Genomic DNA, 27474 nt, shown 5'->3' with positions numbered 1-27474 from the left:
AAACCACGGCCGCTGCACGCTGGCGGGGTGCTCCTGCTGCCCCGGGGCCGGGCCGGACGGCGCTTTCTGGCTCTACACGAGCTCCCTGCGGCTTCGGTGTGGCACAGGGTGGACTCCGATGATAAAAACCTGCTTTTTGGGGGTGCCCAAGAAAGTGATGTGGAGGGGCACGCTGCCGCATCCCCTTCTAACCCCCTCTTGTGCTGCCCCTACCCACCTCCTGCTTGTTCAGCATCCCTCCCCAACAGCAAGGGCTGCGCTGGCAGCCTTCCCCTCTGCTGGGACCGTAGAAGACTTTCCACACTGGCACCCTGTCTGGGCTTCTCTGCCTCCAGCCCCCCTGCTAATTTGCCCCAGCAGAGCGGTAGGAGACACCCAGTCAATGCATTTCACCCAGGCCAGAGCCATGAAGTGCTCAGACAGCTGTGAAAGAAAAACTGAAGGAAACTGGTTCCTGTTAGCTAAAGGTGACAAAAAAAATTGGGATTGCCCTCTGGGGTGTTTCCATTTTAGGAGTAAAGAGGGGCTATGGGAATATTGTTCCCCATAAGATTATCGGCTTTGCTGATTTGGCCTAGAAATTCAGCAAGCTTGGAAAACCGTGGTGGCAATGGGGAAAAAAAAGGTGACGGGGTGAAGGGACACAGCAATGAGGGATTTCACCATCATAAAGGATAACAGAGAGGGCAGTGATAACGTACATTGCTCAAAACTGGGTTTGGGATTCCTCTGTCACCCACCCTTTTAACAAAGCCTTTCTCCAGAGGGTTTTTTAATGCACTGGGTGTCAGGTCTCAGCACCCCAACTTCTCCTGCAGAGGCAACGACACACTGAAATGCCTTCACAAAAAAGCGGGCACAGCAGATTTACTGTTCTTGATATTTCTAAGATAAAAATTAAACAGACCATATTAATTTAAACAAACCTCATTCCAGACTATGTCATCCATACAAAGGTATACAGAAGGGCACAAGCCCCAGAAAAACAAGGCAAAAAAAGACAAGAAAACCCTTTTCAGATCCTCTTTTATGATTGCTCACTTGTCTTTCCCTTCAGCTCTGACCTGAGTCTCACCTACAACCATGCAACTGAACTACACAAAATGCAAAGACACCTCCAGGGATGTCACCTTTGGACTCCATTTTCTCACTCAAATGCTACCAAAAAAAAACCCCGCCCTGAAAGTCTCCTGCGTGCACGCTGCTCCAAGGTCCTCGCTTTGCTGAGGGAGCGGTGTGCCTCAGGCAAGCGGCAGCCTGCAAGTGCTCCCGGGGTCCGGCTGTCTCCCATCTCCAGCTGGGTGTGATGCTGGTGGGAGGCTTGGCATCGGCAGCCTCGGGGAAGGAGTCCTCTGTATGTCTGTCTGCTGTGTGCAACAAGCCACTCGTTTCCGAGATGTGGTGCTGCTCCCCGCTGGTGCAAATCACCCAGCACTTGCAGGGAAAGCCCTCTGAGATGATGAAGTTTGGGCTCTTACAGGCCACCCAGCCCCAGTCTTTCCGCTGCTGTCACTGAGATGGACAGACGCACCAGGTATCTGTGGGGTGCAGGCAGCTGCCCAGAGCAGCCGGGACAAAACCACCACCACCTCCCCGAGTGCTGCCCACCACATCTCAGCCAAACACAGTCTGCAGTCACCGCTGACCAGACTGGGGCTGAAACAGCAACCCAAAGCAGGGCAAGACTTATTCCCAACCCCCAGATGCTGGAGCAAGACGCATCCCTCAGAGGGATGCGTGGCTTTAGCATCCCTAAAAGCATTTCGGGGGCAGGAGACCACTTGCCTTTGGTGCAGGGTGCTCCCAGTCACACAAAGGTGGGCTTCAGATCTTCTTTGAAATTCACCACAGGCTGGAGGCCACTATGGTGCTCTGTCCGGTGGCCCGCTTGCCCGCTGGGCTCTGTGTCCGTGTCCGTGCTACTGCTGCCCAGGGAGCTGCGCGGGCTCTGGAAGCAGACCTCACAGCAGGGCCGGTGGCAGCCATGAAACAGCTCTTCAGAGCTGCTGCTGCTGGAGTCGGAGTCCGGGTAATAGTACAGCGAGCGCAGGGAGGGCTCAGCGGGTCCCCTCGGGGCACCCTGCCGCCGCCACTGCTGCTCCCGCAGGATGCATGGGGAAGCACCCTGGGACTCCAGCCATCCTGGCCATCCCTCTGGCTGGAGGCAGACCTCCTGAGGGATGGCTGGAGGGGACAGTGCTGGTGGGTGAAGGAGCCCTCCACCAGCCATCTCCCCTGCCCTCCCCAGGGGAGTACGTGCCAACTCCCCAAGGCCCCAGCCACCCGCCTCCTTTACCCCCCGGCCAGCACGAGGGGACACATACCCAGGGAAGCAGGTGGAGGCAGGGGGCAGCAGGATCCTCCGCCGCCGCCTCGCCAGGTAGGGGCTGAGGGGTGTGTGGATGCCTGGGTAGCCCTCCTGGGCCCCCCACATTCCTCTCTGCTCACCTGGGGGGCCCTGGCTGCCGCATGGGGCCCCCCCAGGTAAGGCTGGGCTGTATGTTTTGCCATCCAGGCTCAGCTCTTGCAAGATTTCCCGCAGCTTCTCACTGCTCACGTAGCTGACTTTGGGGGACGACTCCCAGGCCGTGCCAGCTGAGATGTCCTGGCCCGGCAGCTGCTCCAGAGGCTGCCCCTGCCCCGCAGGCGTCCCGTGCTCCTGGCCATCTTTCGGGCCACATTCAAGGCCGTCCCCCATGTCAAAAAGCAGCATCCGAGAGCAAACAGGCTCGTGGTTCTCATGTTTCCGGAGGCCCTGAGCATCACTGCAAAGAGGCGGTGTACCCAGCAAGCAGGGAGGCTGCCGCCCATCCCGCTCCGGATCCAGGGGGCAGCGGTCCCCCAGCGCATCCCCACACTGCCCCGCACTCCGGGTGCAGGGAGCTGCCGGCAGTGCTTGGGGGTCGCAGCTGCTCTCCGCAGACATCAGCCTCATCAGCTTCTCCTTGGCGCTGCTCACTTGCTCCTGCAGGCTTTCGATCACGGCGTTTTTCTGCATCAAACAAATAAGCCTGTCAAGCATGGGGCAGGCACAGGGTACAAAAATGCCGCTGATTTGGAAGCAGGCACTGCCAGAAAACAAATTGCCACTCTCTGCATGGAGAGGTGCTCTGAGGCAGTGCGGTGGCAGGTTTGCAGGTTTGCCCTGCAAGAACCACGCTGGCAGCGTTGTGTCACCTCTTCCTCCCCTGGAGCCCCCCAGAGCCCCCCAGATGCAGGTTTGGGAAGGGGGGCACCAGGGCAGGTGGCTCTCCAAGCTGGGGTGCTCCTGCCCACACAGTGTGGGCAAGGGAGCAAGAGGCTGGGGGCTTTCCTGAGACAAAGCATCCCCCCTCTAAATTAACCATGTTTGACTGGGCTGTGGAAACCAGGCTCTCCTGCTCTTCTCCCTCCATGTTTTTTTTAAACCCTCCAGATTATGCCTAAATTTTGGTGCTTTGGGGTGCAAAGTGATGTGACAAAACAAAGCGGCTCTTCCCCTCCAGAGGGAAGAGGCCAGAGGGGGAGTGCCAGTGCAGAGTGGGGCATAAGGAAGGGCTTCCCACCCTGCAAAGCCTTCAGCCCACAAAAGGGAAGGGGAGAAGCTAGCGCAGCTGAGCGGGGCCGGCAGAGCCCCGTACCTCGGTGAGCAGGCGCTTCATGGAGTTTTTCTCCCCTATCAGCTGGTAGAGCTGCTCCTCACTGTACACCGAGCGGCAGCTCCTGCTCGGACTGGTGAAATATTTTGCCATGTGGCTCACGGTTTGGCTTTCTTCTTCAAAGGCTTTCCACTGCTTGAGCTGGGGAGTAGAAGAGGGCATTATCGGCGCAGTACGCACAGCCCCTGCCGACGCGGCAGGAGGCAGGCGCAGCTCGAGTGCGAAGGAGACAAAGGGACAGAAAGGGGTAGACAAAGGCAGGGTGTGACAGGAGCAGAGACCGGCGGCGAGAGACAGCTGGGCGAGGGGCTGCAGCGTTGCTTGGAGCCTCCCACCCATCTGAGCCCTACCCTGTCCCTGGCTCCAGCTTTTAACGCAGAGAGGGTCGGTGCCTGCCTGCACTGCAACCTCTAAGCGTGCTGTAAAAGTCCCTTCCCCCTTCTGCCCACTCCCTGACTCTGTGACAGGCAAAGACAGTGTCACGCACGCCTCCTTATCCCCGAATCACCGGTGACAAGCTGAAAACCAACAACACTTAGTATCCGTTTTCTCATCTCGTGTCTGTGTGGAAGCCTTGCGCAGCCCAGCTCCAGCTGCTCATTGATCTCGGATGAGCAATAGAAGAGCAAGCCCATTAGGAAAAACAAGTTGATGAATTAAAAGATCCAAGTTAAATAAAATGTTCAAGGCCCCCAGGCTACAGCAGAAAAAATGGTACAGGCAGAGTGCAAGTACAGCTCATCAGCTCCTCTGCCCTCACTCCAAGAGACCTCGCGGCTGGCAGAGCATCAGCAGCAGGCTTGGTGCTTGTCAGAGGAGGTTTGGATCCTGCTCCCATGGGCTGGTCATCTAGTGTGTTGGGACTCTGCAGCTATGCTGCATCGACTGAGGTCGGAAGGGACCTCTGGAGATCACCTAGTCCAACCACCCTGCTCAAGCAAGGTCAGCTGGAGCAGGCTGCCCAGGACCATGTCCAGCTGGGTCTTGAATATCTCCAAGCATGGAAACTTCACAACCTCTCCGGGCAACCTGCTCCAATGCTTTACAACTTTCACAGAAAAAAACCACCTTTTTCTGGTGTTTAAACAGAATTTCCTGTGTTTCAGTTTGTGCCCATTGTCCCCTGTCCTGTCAGTGGACACCACTGAGAAGAGCCTGGCTCCCCCCTCCCTAGTCCACCCCCCATAGGTATTTATGCACATTGGTGAGATCCCCTGAGCCCTCTCTTGCACAGATCTGCTCTTTCTTCAGCTTCACCTCTTCCTCCCTTTCTCACCTCATTTCCTTGAACCCAAACATCCCTCCAAACATAACACTGAGTAAACAACTGTTTCCTCTCCCTGTAACAATGGGAGCGTTTTTCCCACTAACGTCGTGGCCAGGCACACCAGGCTGCTCCTGGAGGACACGGGAAGCAGAAGAGCCTCGCCTTGCCACAAAAGGCTTCCTCAAAACATCTCCACGTCCTCCCCCTCGCTTGCGGCAAAGCCCAGCTTCCTCCTCCGAGAGCGTAGAGGAGGACAGCCTTCCCTGGGAACTGCCGCAGCCATGAAGCCCCTGAGCCTGGCAAGGCCACCTGGATTGCCAGAGCCCACTTCTGTCTCTGCCATGGGCAGAAACCCTCAGTGGGAGTGGGAGCGTGGGGTATGAGGAGAGGACAACTGCACAAAGGACTGATCCCATCACCCACACAGAGGAAGAGGAGGGCAGCAGCCACCTCGCCTCCACGCATGCCCTCTGTGTGGCTGCCACCCACAGCACGCTCTTGCAGGAGGGTTTCTGAGCAGCAGCTCTGCAACGTGCTTGCACTCCTTGAAGACTCAGGGGACTTGCTTGGGGAAGCAAAGCTGTTGGAGCTTGGAGGATAAGCTGTGTGGGTGAGCCTGAGCATTTGGGGAAAGAAGCAGGAAAATAAGTGCTTTGGCCCATACGGCGGCTGTTGTTAAACTCTAAAAATGTGCCTGTTTCCAGCCAGGTGGTGGGACAGAGGTGACAGCATACCTGTGGGACAAAGATGAAGCAGTTGATCGTGGTTGTACACACAAAGATGCCTCCAGAGGTAAAACCAAACAGCAAGTTGTGCCAAGCATGGAAGAAACGGTGAACTAAGCAGATGGTGCCAGCAGCCAGGAAAACGAGGTTGACCCCGACAATGAGCGTCAAGGACTGGTTGACTGGTGGGGAGCTGACATTGTCGGTCAGACCAGCCAAGTAGGTCCCATACAGGAGGAGGATACTCTGGAAGCAGAAAAAAAGAGGCTTCCAGAGTGTGGAAAATTACAGCCTGACGGTGTCAACCCCCACATCGTATGGAGCCCGGTAAGCTCAGATACACTCAGCGCAATCCTAATTAATGCTCTTTGATCTATAATGCAGACCTTCAGCGCGCAGTGGTGATGCCACAGCAAACGCCTGGCACGCTGCTGCAGGTCAGAAGTGGGGCTGGGGAGGGAGGGCAGGAGCAAAGGCGCTGGCGGGCCATGGGGTCTTGACCAAAGGGCACGAGGAGCTGAGGGTCAGGTCTGCAGGCGATGCCACAGAGCAGAGTGTGGCCAGGAGAGGCAAGACATGAAAACCTCCCCTTGGGCAGCCTTGAGCAGCAGCAGCAAAGATGGACAGACAAGAAACGGAGGTCCCTGCGGGGATGCAGCGGTGGGGTGCCATCAAGGAGCAACAACATACCTCTGAAGGAGCAGGAAGGAGATTCAGAAGGATATTCAGAGGGAAAAAGCAAGGCAGAATAAGTGGAGGTTTAGACTGGAGGGAAGAGGATGTACTTGGTGCCTCTTTAAATAGAAATCTGGGAAACTACCGGGTGCAATTCTTCTCCCTTTCCTTCACCATTTCCTGCCTGACTCTAGCAGCAGTGAAAGGGGCTAGAGAAGTGCTCTGTACACAGAGGCCCTCCCTCCCCTGGAGCAGGTCGGTTGTTTCAGAGCAGGCTTCCTCACCGCACTGCCCCTCAAGTGTCCCACGTGTGCATCTTTCCAGTGTGCTCAGGATTAAACTATCCAGCAGGCTCAATCCCTCCTTCCTTAGGGCACACTGGCAGGAAACACCGAGTATTTTTTGCCCGCCTCTGTACGGGAGGGTCCGCAGGGCATGGTCTGCCTTCAGGATCATTTGGAAATACCATCTAACAAAATCCCTGCTCCTGGAAAGACCCAGAATTCTGGGAACATGACTCCTACATTATTCCTGTGCGACCCAGTAAGTGCAACTGTAGACCTTTTACTAAGAGACATTAAATTGTTATTTGGGCATCAAGAAGTGCTGTGTGACCTTTGGTGCAGATGTTCTGTAGGCCCTTCTGGACCCCTCCGTGCTGTGGCTGCTTGATGACCGTGTTGGCCACTGCCAGGGTTAGGCTCTGAAGGGACACTCTTACAGGCAAGAGAGGTTCACGTCCACAGTCTTTGGTGAGACTCCCAACTTCAGAGCACCATGAATTCTCAAGGGGGGCTTGTAATAGCGAGACCCGCCTCGCTGGGAACTAGGCTGATGCCCGACCCTGCTTCGTAGGATCTGCACTGGATCATAACCATGTTCACCACAGGGCACCTCCAAACACATGGCCCAAAGGCAAGCCAACTCCTAATCCCTGAGCAAGAAAAAAAAACCCAGCAACCAAGTCCCATTTAAAATTCATATAGTCTATCGGGGACACAGACAACAGCACTGCCGTCTGGTAAACTAGGACTTTCAGTAAGCACAGGACTAAGTTTTTTGTTTGTTCGTTTGTTTTAATCTTGAGCAGAGGACTTTGCTCCTAATTCCAGGCATGTCCTTGGCAAGTCATTTCTGTTCATTGCTCTGTGCCAATAAAACCAGGATAATACACTGAGCGGCTTCACAAAGGGCTGAGCATATTAATGCTGCGGAAGATAAGAAGTGCTACGTACACCCAGAGATAGAGCCTACTCTCACATTAGTGTAAATCCAGATTAACTCCAGAGAAACCACTAAAGGAAGAACTCCATGACCCCCAGTAGGTAGATAGGATCAGGGTCAGGTTCAACGCAACGCTAACGAAGAGTACCTGGGAATGGTAATGGGGATGTTTTATTCCAAAAAGCAGTTTGTAGGAGCTGTAGGCAAAAGCATTATCTGTCTAAACCCTAACACAAACTGTGGACAAAATCAGAGGTGGAGACACAGCACTGAAAGCCCAGGGAACGCTTGCAATCCCTAGCACCAAAGGACTTTTAAGGACAGGCTAGACCAACATCTTTAAAATGAAGTGTAGGGGGGAGAAGGACTTGGCCATGTCATGAGGTCTCTTCCTGCTCTTTTTCATACAATTTTGGGTAGATGGTCAATGAGTATTATATTACAGTGAGTCAGAAAGGAACTGCCTGTACTGCACGCAGAGATGGAGCTGTTCCCAAAGAAAGGCTGTGATCTCACAAGCTTCATCGACATCAGCTTTCTGAAATGCGTCCAGCCTCTGCCAACCCAGAGACACATGAGACCACAGATAATTACAGCGATAATTATACCTACATAGTTACATCAGTGTAACTAATTCTTCTGGAATAAGAATGGCCACGTGCAAAGCTACACCAGTGAAAGTGTACCTCGGTGGCATAATAAAGCTGATACACATCCTATAAAGGTAGGCACCAAGCACTTGTCATCAGCACCTCCCTGATTTGGAGTTAGAGGACTCAGGCTGAGCTGCAAAGTGCATCACTGCAGTGGATGGTCATCTGAGGCTTTACGGAAAAAGTGTGCTTTAGAAAACAGTAAGACACAAGTTTTAAGAAGGGAGATAGATGAGGCGTGGGGGGTTGCAGGGAGAAAACTAGAGAGACAGTATGTGCATGGTGTACGTAAAAGAGATGGTGAGGCAGGGAAAAAGTGGCTAACGGCTTTTACAAGGGAATGCAAGAAAACATCAAGATGGGAAGGACTGGAGATGGGAGGGCTTTCAAGATGAACAGGAGTAGCTGGAATCTGCAATAGGCATGTAGCTTGGGAGGACAGCAAAACTACAAATGCTGCTAAACAGTTTAGGCTGCAAGACTGGGAGGAGGCGAGATACAACGCAAGAATCAATAAAGAGGTTACGTACCTTAAACCCTAAAATGAGAACGAGCCAAAGATCGGAATAAAGAGATGCACAGGACTGCACCCGGCTCACTGAGCAGGTCATGCCTTTCTCTGTCGCCTAGGAGGCAAGCGGAAGGCAGAAGTGAAGGCTGCTGCCCAGGAGCAGGCACAGACCGATGGGCAGACAGGTCTACGCATTTAAGCAGGTCTTCTCTGTAAATTCCTAAAAGGAAAGGCCAAAGCTGGTGCTGCCAGGGGCAGAGGGTTAAAGCAAGGAAGATTTTGGCACTTTGCTGCCAACAGGGCCGGATAAACCTTTCTCTAAAGCATCTGCAGATGCCATGGACCGCTCCTGTGTCACCCAGGTGACCTGCACAGGCTGGTGAAGATCATCCACCAGACCTCACTGCTTGGCAAACCAAAGCCCTGCAACCAGCTATCCCTTGCCAGGTTTGGGTGCATCAACCTGGAAATTTTGAGTGGAACCTCATCTCTGTAATAGGCCAGACATAAACCCAATCTGGAGTGCCCAGAAGGCCTTCTGGCTTGTTTTTCTTTCTATTTTTTTAAACAGCTCCTCCAAACGCCTGACCACCCACCAACTTGTCCACAGAGATCAGACAGGACATGGTGCAACACTTCACCACCCCTCCTCATCCCTTTACCCGCAGTGAGACGCTGAGGCTTCGGAAACACTGGACTGGATCAGAGAATACCCACGTCAAGAGCAACACAGCATCTGCCAGCAGCAACGCTGCCACCATCGCCAGCAACTGGAGGTCTTTGATAATCTGCAAACACGCAAGAAATAAGCATTACTGTGGGGGGCAAATGGACACCAATAACCTCTGTCTCCCAGGTCTCTTTCTGGTTGTTTCTTCCAAGGGACGTGTCCATCCTCATACTTCCCCCAGAGTGGAGTCCAGCAGCTCACCTACATCTGAGTTGGCCACAGGATCTCTGTTTCCAGCTCCCAAACTCTTGGAGACCTAATCAGGCTTGGGGCCAGGTATAAACCCTCCCCGATGGTGTGGCTAGCTGGCAAATGCTATGACAGAAAACAGCTCTTCCAAAACAAGAGTATCATCCCTTATGCCCATATCACAAGCAGAGACAAAAAGGGTAAAATAAAAAAAAAAGCTGGTAGGATTATAATTTTGCAAGTTTAACATCAATCCCGGTGCCTCAGGAATAGGAGTCCTTGCTGGTACCCGGTTCCCCTGCAAACACTCTCGTCTCATCTTTCCTCTGAGACCTACTTTTTTCACTGTTGGAAAGTGGCCGCTGAAAGCTTTAAGCGCACCATTATATGCACAAATTTATATAGGTGGCTCCCATTTCCTTCCGTGCTGCAGAGGAGTTCCCTCACTCCCTTCAAGAGGAGATCAGATGCAGCTGGGGGCAGCCCTACAACAGATGCTCTTGAGGATACCTGCCTTATTTTCATCCCACAAAAACAATCAGCCCAGACTTGGACACAAACACCAGCATGTAGCGTAATGAAGGCATATGGCCGATGTAAAATGAGAACGAGATCTCGCTCGGTGATGGGGCTGGGACTCCGCCAGGGAACAGGTAGCCTGGCAGGGCACCCGCTCGCCTGTAGAGTGGAAAAGCTCCTGCCTCATTGCGCAGGAATAAATGAGGAGCCCATGCCCAGCGAGGTGTGAAAGCAGACCTGTGATTGTGACACCCATCCCTGTCATGTGCCAGTTTTATCTGCCATCCCACACCCATCTGGGACTTGCTAGTGTTCACCCTGCTTGGGGACTTTGCCTCCCCGGATGCTGTGTACTCACCACCCTCTTGTCTGGCACCCGCTGGGTGAACACCTTGTAGAGCCGCCAGCTTTTCCCCAGGACGGGGCCAAACACCAGGGAGGTCCCCACGCACAGCAGGCAGAGCCGCACCTGCCGGGGGGTGGCAAAGCGAGGCGGCTGAAGGGGCAGCCGTGGGGATCGCAGGGACACCCCGTGCCCTCCCACCCAGGGACGCGATAAAGATGGGTGGGGATGTGTCCATGGTCTTCTGGCGGGTCATATCGGATACTAGAAAGCTGACTGCAGGGCGAAATAAATTAAAAGGCGTGTATTCCTCTGCAGGCATGCCTGTTGCCTGCCTTTTCCTCCCTACCCTGAGAGGCTCTCGTCACAGGAGCTGGCAGGGAGAGCCAGGCAGCTTGCAAGTGGCAGGGGCGTGGAGGGTCCCAGCACCAATAAATCACTCGCTGGCACCTCCATTAATTATCCTCAGCTTGGCGGCTGAGCAAGATGGCAGGGTGTGCTTTCTCCCACATCCCGCTCTCCCACCCAGGTGCATGCCCAGTCGCTGGTCTGGCAGGGCGGCTGCCCCAGGTCAGGACACGGGGGTTCATCACACAGGTCAGCGTTTTGATGAAGATCTGCTTTGCAGCCAAAAAACTCGCCCGCAACTTCACAGCACCTGTCCCACATCAGGCAGCAGCCGTGCGGAGGATCCCATCTCCCTTCAGGCTCCCCTCTCCCTATTAGACTTTTACAAGCCCAGCAGCCTGCCTTGCCTGTGGGGCAGCTGCTGTAGGTGCTGCCCTCCCCCCTGGGGACCTGCCTTGCGTCCCCCCCGGTGCGGCTGTGGTTTGCACAAACAGCGAAGGCCATTCAGGCAGAAAGCATCCGGTTGCATTTTGCGTATGTGGAAACCACAGCCCAGCCAAATGCACCCAGCAGTGAGGTGGCGACAGGCTGCAGCCAAGAGAGAGCATGTACAAACATGCATGTACATGCACCTGTGTGCATGTGTGAAGGCACCTGTCCCAGCAAACCCCCTGCTCACCTGAATAAGCTTTTCCACCGAGTCTCCAGATGGCAGGCTCTGTTCCTGAATCCCAAAGAGGTAAGCACTAGTGTAAGTCAAGCCACTGCCCAGCAGGGTCACAATGTTCAGATTGGGGCTGGACATCTTCACGATCCTCCAGGAAACAAAGCAGGGAAGGCGGTGACAGTTACTGAGCATCATGACCTGGCAGCACAGGGGCAAGGTCCCCTTACAGGGATGATGATGGCCATAAGGAATGCTGACATACTGTCTACCCCCTGCCCGAGCTGTTCACAGCTCCTCCAAAAGCTCAGCCATTGCTCCATGGTGCATACCCCATCCTCTCCCCTGTATTGCTGGAGTGCTTCACTATCCTTAAAGTATTCGTTTTGCCCTACCCCAACACTCCTGTGGGGCAGCAAGATCCCTTCTCCCCAAAACAGATGGGTACTAGGCTTGCCCCATGGCACTTCTACCCCCTGCATGGAGCTGTGGCATAGAAAAGCATCCCTGAGGCAGCTTCAGCCAGCGTCTTCATGGACAAAACTGTGGGAAGCCACTGACTTTTAGTAGCAAAGCAGACAGGGTCACCACAGCCGGGTCTCTCTGCTACCAGTGCCCGTGCCAGGCACGCAAAGCTGTGCAGCAGTGCCAGCGTGTGCTGCAGCCACACATCCCCGCAGCAGCACAGAGCCGGGGAAGCAATGCCCCACAGTCATGCAGGTGGCACGCAGCGCAGCGCCCAGCTCAGCCCCTCAGGTTCAAGACCAACGTCTTCCTCCACTGTCTTCTGCTGTAAAGGGGCAAAAGTGGAAAACCTCACCAACACAGCCCGGGGTGACTGTCCCCAGCAGTAAGCTTTGGGTACAGCAGCTACATAATGCCTCCAGGAACAGGGTCTTCCCACTGCTCCTTCCTTTGAGGAGATACCTCCACCCTCAGCACAGTCTCAACTTCAGGAAGCTGCCAGCAACATTCAGGTTACAGCTTCGCCTCTGTAATTTCACCCCACCACTCATAATCCTGTAACTGTATTCAGGGAGGGGAGAATCGACCCACCGATCTCTCCCAACCTGTGAACCTTCTCCAGCAAGCCCATCAAGCAAAAGCTGTGGCTCCTGCCATCCCCCCACGTAGCTCCATCCCTTCGATCTGCTGCTAAGTTATTGAATTTCTCTACCCTTGAGCTCCCTCCTGTCTTGCTGCCTCGCAGATGCAGAGCCTGGGATTCAACCTGGCTCTCTCCCTCCTTCCCTTCTGCGCCATGCCTCAGCCCCTGGGGAAAGACATTCATCAGCTCACCCTCTCAGCTGCACACTGAAAAAGGTCTCCTTTGCCCTCCCAGGTTCAGTAGGCACACCCGTATTTATTTGCTGCAGTGCAAATAAATAATGCACATTCATTACAGCTTTGGTTTGAGAATATCTTTGGGGGCCTAAATAATTTGGTAATCAATTAAGGTGGCCACTGAACTCAACACCACTCTGCTTCAGCAAATCAAGTGCTTGGGACTGGGATGCAGGTCATGCAGCTACTGCCCCGCAGCAGGCACAGGGCTCAAGATAAACCCTTACAAGCAGGACCCTCCTGACTGTACAGCAGTTATAATAAGCATTAAGTTAACACAACCAGAGCACTGGAACAGCAGCAGCCTGGGCTGCACACAGATGTGCCTCCCTACAAAACAACGGCATGTGGAGCACAAAGGCTTTGCCAGGTGAAGTTTGGGAGAGGGATGTATCTCTATGGCAGAAGCAGTTGAGGGACTAATGGGCCAATGAAGCTGAGGAGACGGTGGCAAGGAGGCAGGTGAGACATCCAGAATTGCGGAGGAAGGCTAAGCACTGTCTGAGACAGTTTGAGCTAGGAGGAATCGCTAAGCCTTTTGCTTGATGTATGCTGCATTCAGGGGAGCAGGACTTTTTACATCCTTTGTGCAGACTGAACAGCACCAAGGAAAGCCTGCACTTCACCACCAGCTTCTCTCACCAATGGAGATCATGTTCCCCACCAATATGGACAACACCAAGATCAAAAAAGGTCAGCAGTATCTTCGAACTACGAGTGGCCCAACAGCAGGAAGGATATGTGCACACTGTGGAGAGCATGATGGCTTTGCTCATGGAGCTATGCTGCTCAAAGTGATGCTCTCAAAACTGTGAAGTGGAGAAGGAGACCAGCTCTCTTTCTGCACACTCCTGTTGAGGGTTTTATTCAATAGCACCTTCGGGATGAGACCATGCACTGCTGCCTGTGCTACGCCGGAGGGCATCCATGCTCTGTCTTGTTCACAGCTCCCTGACTTGGGGAGGAAGGGAGCAGTCCAAGGGAGCAACTGTCTCCACCAGTGATTAATACTGGGTGTGATGGAGAAAGCTGCAATATCCCTGGCATTGCGCTTGCTTGCTCCGTGCTGCTCCTTCAGGCTTGTACCCTCCTGATCCTTAGCCAGCCATCAGCTCAGAGCCTGTCCCTGAAGGAGCCTGACCCTGCTTGTCCCAGCTCAGGGGAGCTCTCATGGCAGAAGAGGGAAGCCCTTACCTGTTTTTCCTGAAGCGAATTGTGAAGACAAGAAAGAAGAGCGCTAGCAGGACTCCTCCGGTCAGGAATGTCCACACAACTCCCAGGAGAGCAGCAGAAAAGGACGGGGAGCTCTTTCCACTGCGGTCAGAAGATGTCTGGGGGAGGCAAAAGGGATGAGGAGGAAGAGGACTCCCATGGGTGCTCCTGCTCAGCCAGAAAGGACTCAAAACCACATCTCCCAAACCCCTCCTCATGAGCAGCCACCCTGGCACTAGACCAAGTTCCGCTGGCAGGGCTAAGGAGATGCGTAGACAGGACACATACTCTGCCACTTGCTGAGCACAAAGGAAGAGAGGGCAGTACAGGAGCCCTCTTCGTACCGCCAACTAGCCAAATACGTAAGGAAGCCATGCAAGTGACTCATAAACCTCAGGCAGCCCTGGTCGTGGGAGAGGGGAAAATGGGCCACAGTTCCCCACTGTCCTTCTCTGGCAAGAAACCTCTGGAGAAAGACCTTGTGGGCCCCCAGTTTGTAGCACGCTTCTTTGGAAAGTTGCGTAGGGCATACTTGGCTCCCGCCCTTACCCCTACATGCAGCAGATAACCAACCAGCCGGCTGACGTGACTGGGAGCCAGCAGCAGAGCTGCCAGTCGGTCCAGAAAACACAAAAGGGAGTGGGACAGCGCTTTTCAGACGCATTACACAGTGACACACCGAGCTGGGCTCCACCCGTCTCCCAGCTGGCTGGAAAGTAACTTGGTCCTAGGTAGACATCAGCTGAGAACTGGCTTTTGAGGGACACTCCCAAAGCAGGTATGATGGAGGCACCTCTCTCCTTGCACACAAGCGACCTTATGGTTTTAAATCTCCATTTAAAAATTTTCTCTGCTATGCCCCTACTAACATAGGATGGATAAAATGATCCGACATGAAACAAGAAACCTTTTCTGCTGTGGATCTAAAATACTCCAGCACTTTTAACAGGGTGTGCACATGGGGGTTCGTTCACACGTACTATGTGTGCATGTTACTGACATCTTTTTTTTTTCTTTAAAAAAACCCATTACTTTTACTTAACTGCTGGTGCATCCCCTTTAAGGGGAAGGAGGAGGACGGGGACTGAGCTGGGATCACACACCTCCTCACTAACTTCTCTGGTGCTAAGTCCTTTCTCAGGTATTCCAGTTCACCTGCATGCAATTTCTATGGCAGAAGACTATTTTCCCGACAACTGCCACTGCCCCAGTCTCCCAATTCTTCCTTCAAGGTCTGAGCTGTTTCTGCTTCCAGCCTTGCTAGAAATAAATCTGCAGGGAAAAGTAAGGCAGTCATTTCGAGCCAATGCCTCATCTCCCTCTTCCCCAGCCGGGCTCCATCTCCTCTGGGCGAGCAAGAACAAGGCACAGCTTGAAGAATTAAAGCCAACATGTAATTCTTAAAACAAAAATGTCACTACCACACGAGCACAGTTGATCCGCGGGCTCCTGGCAGCTCACATGCTGGTGCCACACTGGTTGCAGGGCTGCTGGATGAGGCAAACCCCTGGCTGGGAGAGACAGCCAGCCAAGAGCCGGTGCTGCTGCTGCTGCTGCATTATGCTGGGATATGGTTCCATGCACAGCTCAGCCCCGCTTTGCAGCAGCACGGAGGGATCCCTGGGGAGATATTCATCTCCCTCCTGCAAACTGCTCCCCATCTCCTCTTCCCTCTCCCCATCCCCTGGGGTGCCTTTTGGCTCTCTGGGAAATGAAGACCACACCAGATGGTGGAGATGGTCAGCTAGGTTGGTTCCCCTCCCCTTACACGGGGACTTGCTGTGCAAAAACCCCATCATTCGGCACCAATCAGGGACATCTTCCCACCTGCCTGGAGCTCAGAGGGGCTGATGGGGCTGCTTGGGGCCAGTACGAAGCTGCAACGCCATCCTATTTCTGCGTCCTGCCTGGGCAAGCCCAAGGGTAACACCTGGCTTTCGCCAGTAAGGCGAGCAGGGCAGACTCAGCATCCCTGGGCTCCCACACTTCACTCCCAGCTGCATCCACCAGCAGTTAGCTTTCCACCTCCGGCTGCTGCCAAAAGCGTTACTGTACCTTCTTCCCAGCAACCACCCAGAGATCACAAACACCCCTGTGGCCTCCACCTTTCCCTTCCCAACACACCCACCCCCACCCTGACCGCTGTTTCCCTGGATGTTGATGCTACTTGAAGTTGATGGAGCGTTTTGTTTGCCACTGAGCAGAGTAAATCCTGGCCCTAGCAGGGGGAATATTAATTGTAAGGCAGCTGCCAGAGCCAGAGGAGCCAAGCAGCTTACGGTCTTCTAATTAAAGGCCCGTGGTCGTGCAGGACATGGTGGAGAGCCAAGCGGGCCAAGCCTTGCTGGTACATCCAGCAGCCTCACGCGGAGCCAACTGCAACTAAGTGCATCCCGGTGTCATTTCTTCTGGCTTAGTGGTGGGGGGGAGGTACCATTTATTATAGATGATGACTTTTAATTATATCCTACTCTATTCATATTTGAAAAGTGCTTTGAAGTTCCAGGGGATGGGAAAGGTCAAGGGCAGAGGAGGCCATCCCAGGCCACTCCTAAGCAGCTGTCACGCCGGCCAACACACAGGAGGGCTGCTTGACATGACTTGGCTGTCGCGGCTGCTTCCTCACTTTCTGCCTAACTGCTGGGTGTCACCTAGGCAGGGCTTGTCTTGGAGGCCATCCCAGGAGGTGACAGTGCGCAGCCTCCGGCTGGACGAGGATTGCTTGGCGGCTGCACCCCTGTGCCCCTCTCTCCATCCTTCTACCCAAATCCACTTCTGCAGAGCAAACCTCATGCCCCAGAGTGGTCCCCCACCTCCGTACGTACCACTGTGACAGTGCAGAGCTCCTGCAGCGTCCGCTGCTGCTGCTCCTGGCTGCCAAAACTGGAGCTGCCATCACAGAGCTCAGAGCAGTTGAATCCCAGCTCCATAGCACATCCTCAGCCGTCATCCAGCCGTACCTTCGACCCTGATGGAAGGATGAGGGTCAGCTTTCTCCAGCGAGAAGCCACCCTTGGCGTATGCCAGATCTCCCCCCTGTCAGCAGGGCATAGGGAAGGCATCTGGCAGCCCAAGGCTGAGCTTACCCAAAGCGATGCGGTGCACATCCAGAGCCACGATGGGGAGCACCCACCTCGCGGTGTCCCTCGGGGTGTCCTCTGCGGCGAGGCAAGTCAGCACAGGGCGCAGGTCCCCGCGGAGCACAGTGGCACCCCGAGCCCTGCTATGCCACCCTGCAAACCAATGAATGCTGGGGTCACAGTGGCCCCCCAGCTCTACACCCCAGTTGCAGAGCCAAAACTGGGTGCCGTTCCAGTCCGAGACGGAGCATGGCACCCTGGCACCCCGAGCTTGCCGCTGCTTTCCTCTGCCAATGTGTTTTCCCGCACTGGTGCAATTTCAGGGCGTATCTTTGCAGCCCCCCGCCCCCCCCATCCCCAGCAGCCACTGCTGGTTTCCTGGCACGGTCCCTTCTTCCAGCAAAGAACCAGCAAGTGAAGACAACAACAAACAGCAACAAGTGTTGCCATCGCCTAATGGGACCTAAACCCTGGCCTGGGCGAGCAGGGGAGGAACACGCTTGAATGACACATGTACCAAAGTGTTTTGGCTGGCTTGGCCCTTGCAGCCTGGCTAGCTGAGAAGCAGGCTGTTTATTAAGGAGATTTAAAAGCCCGGCAACTCCGTGCTCCCCATCCCTCCCGGCGCTCTGGCTGCCAGGTATTGTCCCTGCCTACGCCCGCTACCCTCGCACCACCTTTGCCTGTGTTCCCTCTTTCGTTTCTCTTTTTGGTGGGGATTTTAATAGGTCTCATTACCATTTTAGACATGAGGTCATACTTATCCTCAAGCATCCTTACTCAATTACCATTGTCACCAGTTTTAATTAGCTTCCAGCGCACGGCCATAAGCAAGTCTCCCGTCGTTAGCAGCTGGGGAGGAAGCGCAATAGCTCACTCCCTATTTGCTCCTAACAACAGGTGGGAGGAAAAAAATTATCCGTATCGTGCTCCTCAGGGCTGCTCCCCAGCTGAGCATGCCCTGCGCTCACACCCTGCGCCTGGCCGGTGCTCCATCCTCCCCGCCGCTACTCCCGACACTTTATCCCCTCTCTTCACAAGTCCTTTCTTTGGAAGAACTCCCATCGTTACATGAGCAAAGAAAGAATAAATTAAAACGAAGCGTGGTCACCAGGACCTGGTCTGAAACATGCCGTTCTTCACAGGGGATAATCAGGATTCAAACTCCAGAAAAGCTATGGGCATCGTGCTCAGCTCATGTAAACTGATTTTAAGCTTAGAGAAGTTGCTTACAAGTCCCAGCCCAAAAACATCAGGGTCAGCGGGCCACTCATACAAAATTAGCAGAGCCAGCTTTGAAGCAACAACTGCAACATTCCCGCTGGCAGAAGCCCCGACGTACTGTGGGTCTGGATGCTGTCCCGCCTGCGCCAGGACTGCCCCCAGGGCGAGATCAGCTCGCCACATCCTACAAACACAGTATCACACATTAGCCAGACTTATGATTTTACATGCATGATAGAGGTTTTTTTCAAGAGCACTGGTGCAAGCCAGCTCCATCAAGCCTCCCCCACTCTCTAGGTTGTAGCAAATCGTGGTGGCATTTCCCCCACAGCAGGACCACCCTCTGGAGATTTCCATGCCCTTCATCGCTCAGGCTGAGCGACTGGACAAGGGGTATGGCTGCAGGAGGTATCCAGCTACCGCAGCGAACGCCAGGTATTGCAACAATGGGCAGTGGAGAGGAGGAGGCAGGCTCCAGGTGAACAGTTCAGGGATAACCCTGGTGAATGAGATAGCGCGTGGAGGGGCTGCGTGCAGTGCCCGGGGATGGGGGTAGGAGAGGGGCACTGAACCTGTGACACCAAGAAGACCTGCAGGTGAGCGCTGCCCAGCCTCCCAACAGGCTCGACTCCTCCCCATGGCCCCAGGTGTGTTTAAGAACAAGGGGTCTCCCTATAACCCCTATAACTCCCTGTAACCTCCTGCCATGTCAGAGGGGGTGGACCACTACCAAGGCTGGCACGAGGCCAGCAGGCACGGCCCTCCCACGGCTCACAAATGGAGACGTGTCCACAAGGAGCATCAGTTCAGCTCCCATCCCCCCAGGAAGCCACCCCTCAGTGGAGGGCAGGAGCCCCTTGGGGTCTTCCCACTATTCTGCAGACGGCTCTCGTGCAACATTGATAACAAGCCGAGGCCAATTAGCGCTCATTAGTATGCAACAAAGCAAGCACTAGCGTGGTTGTCACCGAAAGGCTACAGGCATTTCCAGCCCAGCTCCTGCTTCTCGTGAGAGCTGGCAGGAATACTGCTGCATGGCTTGGAGAGCATCCGATGGGGACCGGTGCTGCGGGGGAGTCATCGCCCTTCAGGGTGAGGTTGGGTGATGGTTATGGGGACAGACAGCAACATGGGTAAGAAAACACATCCTTAAAATGCAAGGTTCTCTTGAGGGCAGAGACTTGTGGGGTTTTTTGGAGTTTGGGTTTTTTTTTTTTTAAGGCCAAAATACCCAACAATTCTGGTGGATCACTTCCAGAGCAGAATCACAGAATGGTTTGGGTTGGAAGGGACTTTCAAAGATCATCTAGCTCAACCCCCCCTGCCAAGGGTAGGGACATCTTTCACTAGATCAGATTGCTCAAAGCTCTGTCCAACCTGACCTTGAACGCTCCCAGGGATGGGGCATCCACAACTTCGCTGGGCAACCTGTTCCAGTACCTCACTGCCCTCATCGTAAAAAATTTCTTCCTTATGTCCAACCCAAATCTATCCTCTTTCAGTTTAAAACTGTCGCCTCTTGTCCTGTCACTACAGGCTTTGGGAAAAAGCCTTTCTCTCTCTTTCTTTTAAGCCCCCTTTAAGTACTGAAAGGCTGCAATAAGGTCTCCCTGGAGCTTTCTCTTCTCCAGGCTGAACAACCTCAACTCTCGCAGCCTTTCTCCATAGGAGAGGTGTTCCAGCCCTCTGATCATTTTTGTGGCCCTCCTCTGGACCTGCTCCACCAGGTCCATGTCTTTCGTGTGCTGAGGACCCCCAAGCTGGATGCAGTACTCCAGGTGGAGTCTCACCAGAGCAGAGCAGAGGGGCAGAATCACCTCCCTCGACGTGCTGGCCATGCTGCTTTTGATGCAGCCCAGGATATTGTTGGCTTTCTGGGCTGCAAGTGCACTTTCTGGGCTGCAAGTGCACATCCAATTTTTCATCCACCAGTATCCCCAAGACCTTCTGTGCAGGGCTGCTCTCAATTCCTTCATCACCCAAGAGGAGTTAGCTCTCATTTTCTGTTTGTGTCACTCCAGAAACATTAGGCTCTGATTTGGGTAATTTCAGAAGAAAATTCAGCTCCTAGAAAGAGGAAGGGAAAGGCTGAGGGCATTAACACCTCCTTGTGTTCCTGTTAGCCTGAACATCACAGAGGGAAAAGGGAAGCCAGAGAGTGATGCCAACTGTAAGTGGAATTTACTGTCATTTGATTTTCAAACAACAGACAGGAGGGAACACCACAAGAGCAGCTTCCAACAGCCTGCACACTCCGTGGAAGCAGTCGCAGTGTCAAGTGAAGTAAGCCCTTGCTCAGCCAGCCAGCTGTGCTCACCTTGTTCTCTTCCCCTTGCCACCCTCGGTCTCTGTGGTATTACATCTACCGGCTGGTTGGCTCATAGTGGCTAGTATTTGGCCATGGTTGAGCATCGGCATGCGCATGGACATGATCCAACAAGTTGATAGGAAACAAGTGACTGGACCACATGAAAAATATTAGCACCATCATCTTCTAACGTAAAAAGGAAGCACTGACTGTTAAAAACAATATTCAGATAAAAGCAATTTGTAGTCATCTCAACGGTTGATCTTCAGGGCTGGAAAACCCATTTCTTTACATCCTTCAAGACCCAAGATTACTTATCTACCAACGTTGAGCAACTGTAGACTAATGCATAAATATCCCTCAAAAAAGATGCAGTTGATGACACCTAAATGCACATCTTGACTCTCTCAAAGTTTCTTCTTCCCTTCAAAACCTTTCTTTCAAAAAAGCAGAGGAAAAAAAAAATCTTAAAGAAGCTGAAAAATTGATGCAGCATGTATGGGCCCAGAGCAGGCAGAATGAACATTTCACCCCAACCGGTTCCTTTTGATCTAGCACTGAAAGAGAGGTTTCTTCCCAAAGAACAAGGCAATGTCACGGCTCGGTGAATCAAAAGGTGGAAAACTGAAGATGTCAAATCGCAGACAACAGAACAACTGCATTCAGAAATGTGCCAGTTTTCATGAGCCTTGCAATCCTGTCCAGTCATATCAGCCCCGACAGAGACATGGTACATGTACACCCCTGCAAGGGAAGAGCAGAGCACATCTGGAGAAGCACATCTGTTGGGAAGAACGTCTTGGGAAGATAGCTGTGTGGCCAGCTGCGACCCGCAGCTTTGCTGCATGCCAGAGAGACAGAGAAGAACAACCAGGGGGGAAGGAGCAATGTGCAGAGAGCAGAACCACTCCTGCTGCCTTGGGAGAGGAGCAGGAGGACCTCGGCTCACCCATGGCAGGTCTGCGCTGCTGCTACCACTGCTCATGGGAGATGGAGGTCTGCTGGTGGGGACCAGCCCCAGCTAGACTGGACGCCGGGCCGCACACTTAAAACAGCAAGTCATCCGGATAACTGTTCCAGTGAGATGAACGACATGAGATGGGGTTTTGCAATTCAGAAAATGCTGGCACTTCTGAGACAAGCTCCTGCTTTTTCCTTCTGCTCTTCTTGTCCAACAAGATCCCTTCTTGTTTGACCTGAGAAACCTGCAATATTGCCAACCCCAAGGCGATCAAAAAAATCACAAGCTAGTCTTACTGCAACACCCCCGCCACGGAGCTAGTTAAAAATCGTGAGTTAAAATGCACAGCATATCTGAATATTTTTAATTTATATTTAAAAATTCAGCATATAAGTTGTCACACTTTTCCCTGCAAACACAAAAGGAAAAAGAAAGAAAACCATGAAAATCTGCTCATCATGCAATCCTAAAACCTGGGTTACAAAGCCTCAATCCCCAGGAACACCGGGAAGCTGCAAAGCTATCGCCCTACTTCTCAGGGATTGCACTGTGCTCTTGCTCCATCCTGCTCTTGCCCCTGGGATTTCCAGAGGCACCTCCAGGCCTCTCAGATATCTTCATCCCTGGCAGACAGACAGCTAGCTCACTGCACAGCCACACGATGGGTCATGTCACCGGGCCCAAATCGGATCATCTTCCCACCCAGGCAGCGTCCCCAGCTATGCTCCCAACTCTGTGACCCATGACCAGGGAATGGGTGCTACAGGACCTTTCTACATGCAAAGACAAGAGATGCAGGACAAGCTGCTTCTGTCTCCCAACACACAAGGAGCTCATCGGGTGACTCTGAAACCTGAAATTCCATGCTGACTGAAGCTCGTTGCAATTTTGAAGCCTCCTATCTGTTTCTGATAGCATCTCCCACAACCATGAAGGCAATCGCTTCTGAATGCCGATCTTACCGATCACCCCAGCGCTGCGTGTCTGTCCACTGTAGGTCCCTCAGCTTGGGCAGATGGCGCCAGGCTGGCACGTTTAGCTCTGTGTCTATTTTTTTCATCCTTTTAAATGCAGGTTGAATACCCGCCCAGCTCTTTTCAGATCTGTGGTTTATGTTTTGAATTTAAAGAAACCTCCATGCAAAAAAGTCATGACTTTTTTGAACCACCATGCAGTCCTGCAAGGAGCTGACTCACCAATCTCCCACCAGAGAGCTGATAAAGCTTTTAACTCTCTAATTGCTATACAATGATAGGCATGTGAGAAATAGAGACAGACTAGATTGGAGACGCTTAAAGGAAGGAAAACTGGGAGGAAACGCTTAGAGCCCGGGGGAGCTTGCCACAGATGAGACCAACATGACCAGAGCTGACAGGGAGGTGAGCCAAATGCCTGGAGCTGCCTGTGCCACGCAAAGACCCGAGCCCTCCCACATGCCCACCGGTAGCAGTGGCTGAGCAGCACGAGGATGAAATGAGTGTGAACTTCCAGGTTTCTGCCTCCTCAAAGCGGCTGGGAGCCCGGGGTTGAGACCCCACCGCCCCTTATGCTGAGCTCATCCCCGCTTGTGCCGGGCGGCTTGGCAGGGCTCCTCACGCAGTGCCCAGCCACAGCAAGAAACAGACAGAAACCCCTTGGAAAGTTCCTTCCCACTGAATTTAAGTGACACCTTTGGTACCCCCAGGTGGAAGCCCACCTTTCTGTGGTGAATGAGAGAGGCGGTGGGATCTCTGTTGCAAGATGGCAGCCTCACCACTCGGGGCTAAGGCGGGCACAGCTCCCCCACCAGAAACGGGGCAGGGGACATGCCCCAAGCACAGCTCTGAGAAGATGTGGTGCTGTTCCTCAGCCCTTTCCCATGCCCAAGCCTCTGCTCCCCGGCTGGAGGTTGCGGTGCATAACACCCCAGCAGCCATGCTGCATGAACAATGAGGCCAAGCAGAGGTTTTTCACCACTTTGGGCAAAATCTTGGGGTTTCATTATTCCATAACGACTTCATCAATCATTTCATTTATTAGTGGAAGACTGCACCCGCAGGTGCTGTTCTGCCTCCACAGGGCAACCTCCCCATTTGTCCCCAAGCCCCAGGCCAGGAGAGTTCCCGTCCCAAGCACCAGGCAAGTGGCGGATGACCTGAAAGTGGGGCGGCAGAGGCTGCCCCTCCAAAAACACATGGCCATTTCCATGCTGAACTGCACCTTCATCAGAAACAGTCCCAACTGGTTGCAGGGCCAGCGGCCACCATGCCCTGTGCCCACAGAAACAAGGCTCCTGCCCGCCAGGCTGCCTGGCACACCCAAGGAGAAGAAACATTGGAGGCGTACAAAAATCACCAAGCATCTGCTTCACATTTTGCTGTCCCTGCATCCCGGGCAGCCACTGCGGGGCAAGCGGCGAGCCCCCATCTGTGGGGCTGGTCAATCCTGGATCCCTGCCAGTGTCCACTCCCGCATCCCTGCCCCACGGAGGCTGGCACCTTGCCACAGGACAAGGATGCTGCAGGACACCTCGTTGTGGCTGTGTGATGCTCGCACTTGCCCACTGGGACACTGACTCAAGGCACTATGACAGTGTCCCAGCGCAGCATCGACAGGCCTCAGTGCTCAGAGCCTGGGGTCCCTGCCCATCCATGTTGCCTATATGGTCCTCTCCTGCTTCCCTCCGGCCGCAGACACGACCTCCTCCAAAAAACTGCCTTTTCCCAGGCCATTCCTATCAAACGCCACTGCTTCCCGCTTTCTGTGTGCGCCCCGGTTCTGTGCTGCTCTGAGGCATGGCTCAGCCCCGAGCACTGCTGGCAGCTCCAGCATCCCTCGCACCATCAGCTCCCTCTGCCTTCAGAATGTTTGCACCAGCCTGATGAACTGTAACGGGCTAAACAGCTTTAAAGGAAGGTGTAGCCTGCAATTTTTTTCCTCTCTTAACTGTACCATCTTTAGAGAGCCGCCATGAATAAGAGGTAAAAAAGCCTGATGATTTAGTATTTTGATTTACAGGAGAGATCTACCTTGTGGTTGAGGTGTGTATGACTTAATTAAAAAGCAGAGGCTCACCCCCACTGAAGCTGTTCGCTGCTGAGCTATCAAACGCAGAGGAGGAAGAGGCCGCAGAGGGGATATTTTCATAAAGCTACATTTCAGATCGAGCCTATGCCCTCAAGAGCTCTCTGTTTCACAAGCTGGCAGAAAGGCACAGTTCATGCAATCAAACACCGGCCCCTCACAGCCTTCACAGCACCAGCTTGTGTTTTCACAAGCAGGGCTAGGATGGCTGGGTCGCAAAGCCGGACAGCCGCTAACCCTAACAAGGCCGGCACCTTTTTTCTTTCTTTTTTTTATTTGAAATTTGGCAGGATTTTGGAAATCAAGTGACATATTGTGTCCCTGAAAGAGGGGGCAGAACGGAACACCGCAGCTCTTTCACCTTGCCCCTGCTGACTGAGCAGCAGGGAACATTTCCCTCTAGGAGTCAGATTTAATTCAGGGCTCTGAAAGCTGGAGATGTCCATGGCTCATCTATCTATCTCACCTCCCGGGTACCGCAGGCTGCCAAGCTGCACCCAGTGGTCCCTCGCTCAGGCTTCGTGTCCCTTTGCTGGGCAAAGCAACCACCCCATCAAGGGACAGGGCCACATCAAGGTTTCCACAAGGTCTGCTGGCCGGGGCTCTCTGCAGACAGCGGCGAGGCTCGCTCTGGGGTTGAGAGGTGCAGCTCCAGAATTGGAGGGGCAACCGAATCTGGGTGGAAAGTGCTACTTGTAAACTGTGGAAGCACAGGGGTCTGCAACAAGAGAGGGGTATGCAATGCCCCAGCACCAGGCGGGTGATGCGATGTGGCAGATACATCAAGGATGCATAAGAAATGCCAGCTGCAACTCAACACTGGCAGCTCCTGGTTACCAGGGATCCAGTTTCCTTGGCCTCCTCCCTGCCCCCTCTCAGGCTGCAGAGCACCTGTGGGGGCAGCAGAAAATCCAGGTCTGGTTGAGAGCTGCATGAGTCGCCCTCCCCAAGACATGCCCAAGCCCCGGAGTGCTGTGTGATGCTCAGCTCTGGCAGCTGAGGAGGAGCAAACGCACTGGATCCTGGAGTGCTTCCCGGGGGGGTCTCACCCCTAGCAAGCAGGGGCAGGACCCTGGATCCCGCACTGAAGGGGCACACGGGTCCCTCTCTCTCCGTCTCCCCCAAGGGGACGGGTTGCACCATGGGGTTGGCTGCAACCTTTCTTCCCCCCAAATTAAACTCCGCAACGCATCCAGCTTGCCCAGGTAGCAGCATTTTTGTTAGAACAAACTAACCAGCGCTGCAACTTCACATCTTTGCATCCTGCAAGACGGCCCTTTTCTAATCGCAACGTGCCGGCAGGCTCCCACTCCCACAGCTCCTTCCACGGCGCTGCGTGGAGTGTTTGGGACGGTGTTTTCTAGAGAGCAACAAAACACCGGCACAAGTCCGCCACCATTTCGAGCTCAGGGCTGTACTCTGGGCACCGCCAAGCCAGCGAACGGCAGACGAGGAGCGCTCCATCCCCAAAATGTGACCCCAAACCTGGCCTGCCGGCCACCACCGAGCCGCTGCCGCGGAGTGGGAGTGCTCGGGGTGCTGCCACGTTTCCCTCCGGCCACTGCCAGCCCAGTCCCACGGCCTCGCTGCTGGGGGGGTCTCGCAGGGCTGCGCCCACGGCACCCCGCTTACCGCGGGGAAGGGAGCACGGCGAGCAAAACACTCCAAAGCAAAGAGCTTCGGGGTAGAAAACTCGGAAGGCAAACGGCACCGCTCGTCTCAGCCACCCCGCTCTGCTACCGGCGCGGCGGGGCACCGCAGGACCGGCTGCAGCGGGGTAGCCCCATCCACCGCTACCGGCCTCCCTCTCCCCAACCCTCCCGAGATCCCGACCCACCTGCGGGGACGGCACCCGGGCCCGGGGTGCAAACCTGCGGGGCTGGCTGCAAGCGGCGCGGGCGGCTGGGTGCGCCCTCACCGGCAGGGCCGGGCCGGGCTGGGCTGGGGCGGGCCGGGGAGCAGCCCCCGCCGCCGGGGGACGCGGAGCTCCGCGCCCGCCACCGCCCCGCAGCGCCCCGGCTCGGCCCGGCCCGGCGGAGGCGGGCGGCGGGGAGGGGCCGGGAGGCCGCGCTCCTCCCGCCCGCCCGGCGCGGCGGGGCTCCGGCCCGCTTTCCGTCTGACCCGGGACAAAACTTTTCAGCAGCGGGGAAAGACCCGGGGACCGGGGCTGTCCCGGCGGGGCTGGGCCCCGCTTCAGGCCAGTCGCCTTCTCCCCCAGGTTGTCATCGCGCCCGCTTCATACAACAGCAGCGTCACCCCCTCCCAAAAACAACCCCCGTGCCCAGAGCCGGGGCGAGCGGGGACCCCACCGGCACAGCCCGCCACCCCTCCGGCCCCGTCTGACCTGACCCTGATGCCGCGTCCCGTTAGCCCCACGGTCCATCCTGCTGCCCCATGGCAATGCCCATCTCCTGTCCCTGCCCCACCGCTGCAGGTGGGGACGCGGCCCAGCCGGTAATAAGCCGTCTCGCTCGGGTGCTGCCTGCAGCTGAGGCAGCACAAAAACCCCACGTCTGTGGCAAAACCGGCCGGAGAAGGTGAGTAAACGCGAGGGTGGCCAGCCTTGCGCTCCATGACCTGCTTGTGCAGCCCCGTGGCTAGTGGTAGCCAACGTGACTACTGCAATAGGTATGTCTGCGTGAGCAACACTCAGTGTCATGTGGACAGACCCACCACCTCTCTCAGCATCCCTGTGTTCCCTCTCCTGCCTCCCACAGCCCTGACGCCCTCATTAACTTCTTGCTCTCTCCCCACAAGACATCCACTCAGTTTTACTGGATTTTCTTCCCCAGCTCC

General features: G+C 54.6%; 1 protein-coding gene across 6 annotated transcripts; it reads right to left on the bottom strand.

Annotated features, from left to right (window-relative positions):
• Window positions 1-828: 828 nt before the first annotated feature.
• On the bottom strand, window positions 829-27247 carry GPR156 (G protein-coupled receptor 156). 6 transcript variants are annotated; one of them, XM_072881417.1, is made up of 11 exons: window positions 27023-27247; window positions 17129-17275; window positions 16868-17010; window positions 14025-14161; window positions 11502-11637; window positions 10490-10600; window positions 9356-9481; window positions 8713-8808; window positions 5640-5876; window positions 3621-3779; window positions 830-2992 (listed from the first exon to the last, which is right to left on the bottom strand). In XM_072881417.1, exons 3-11 carry the CDS (start codon window positions 16970-16972, stop codon window positions 1808-1810), a joined length of 2292 nt encoding a protein of 763 aa, XP_072737518.1. In that variant the 5' UTR covers window positions 16973-17010; window positions 17129-17275; window positions 27023-27247; the 3' UTR covers window positions 830-1807. The 6 variants fall into 6 exon arrangements, with proteins under 6 accessions (XP_072737542.1, XP_072737533.1, XP_072737525.1 ...); XM_072881409.1 differs by lacking the exon at window positions 27023-27247 and adding an exon at window positions 26516-26735; XM_072881441.1 differs by lacking the exons at window positions 5640-5876; window positions 27023-27247 and adding an exon at window positions 26516-26737 and having other exon boundaries at window positions 829-2992.
• Between the last annotated feature and the right edge of the window lie 227 nt (window positions 27248-27474).

Source organism: Ciconia boyciana, chromosome 1 (genome assembly GCF_034638445.1).
Source record: "Ciconia boyciana chromosome 1, ASM3463844v1, whole genome shotgun sequence".
Classification (NCBI taxonomy): Eukaryota; Metazoa; Chordata; class Aves; order Ciconiiformes; family Ciconiidae; genus Ciconia; species Ciconia boyciana.
Note: the sequence above shows the minus strand (reverse complement) of the source record. Positions and strands in the feature narration are given on the sequence as shown.

Coding starts and splice junctions, on each gene's coding strand:
- GPR156 (XM_072881417.1), bottom strand. CDS start 16,972: ATGGAGCTGGGATTCAACTGCTCTGAGCTCTGTGATGGCAGCTCCAGT. Junction 8,809..9,355: donor GCCTCAGCGTCTCACTGCGG/GTAAAGGGATGA, acceptor CTTGCCTCCTAG/GCGACAGAGAAAGGCATGAC. Junction 2,993..3,620: donor TGAAGCGCCTGCTCACCGAG/GTACGGGGCTCT, acceptor TGTTTGATGCAG/AAAAACGCCGTGATCGAAAG.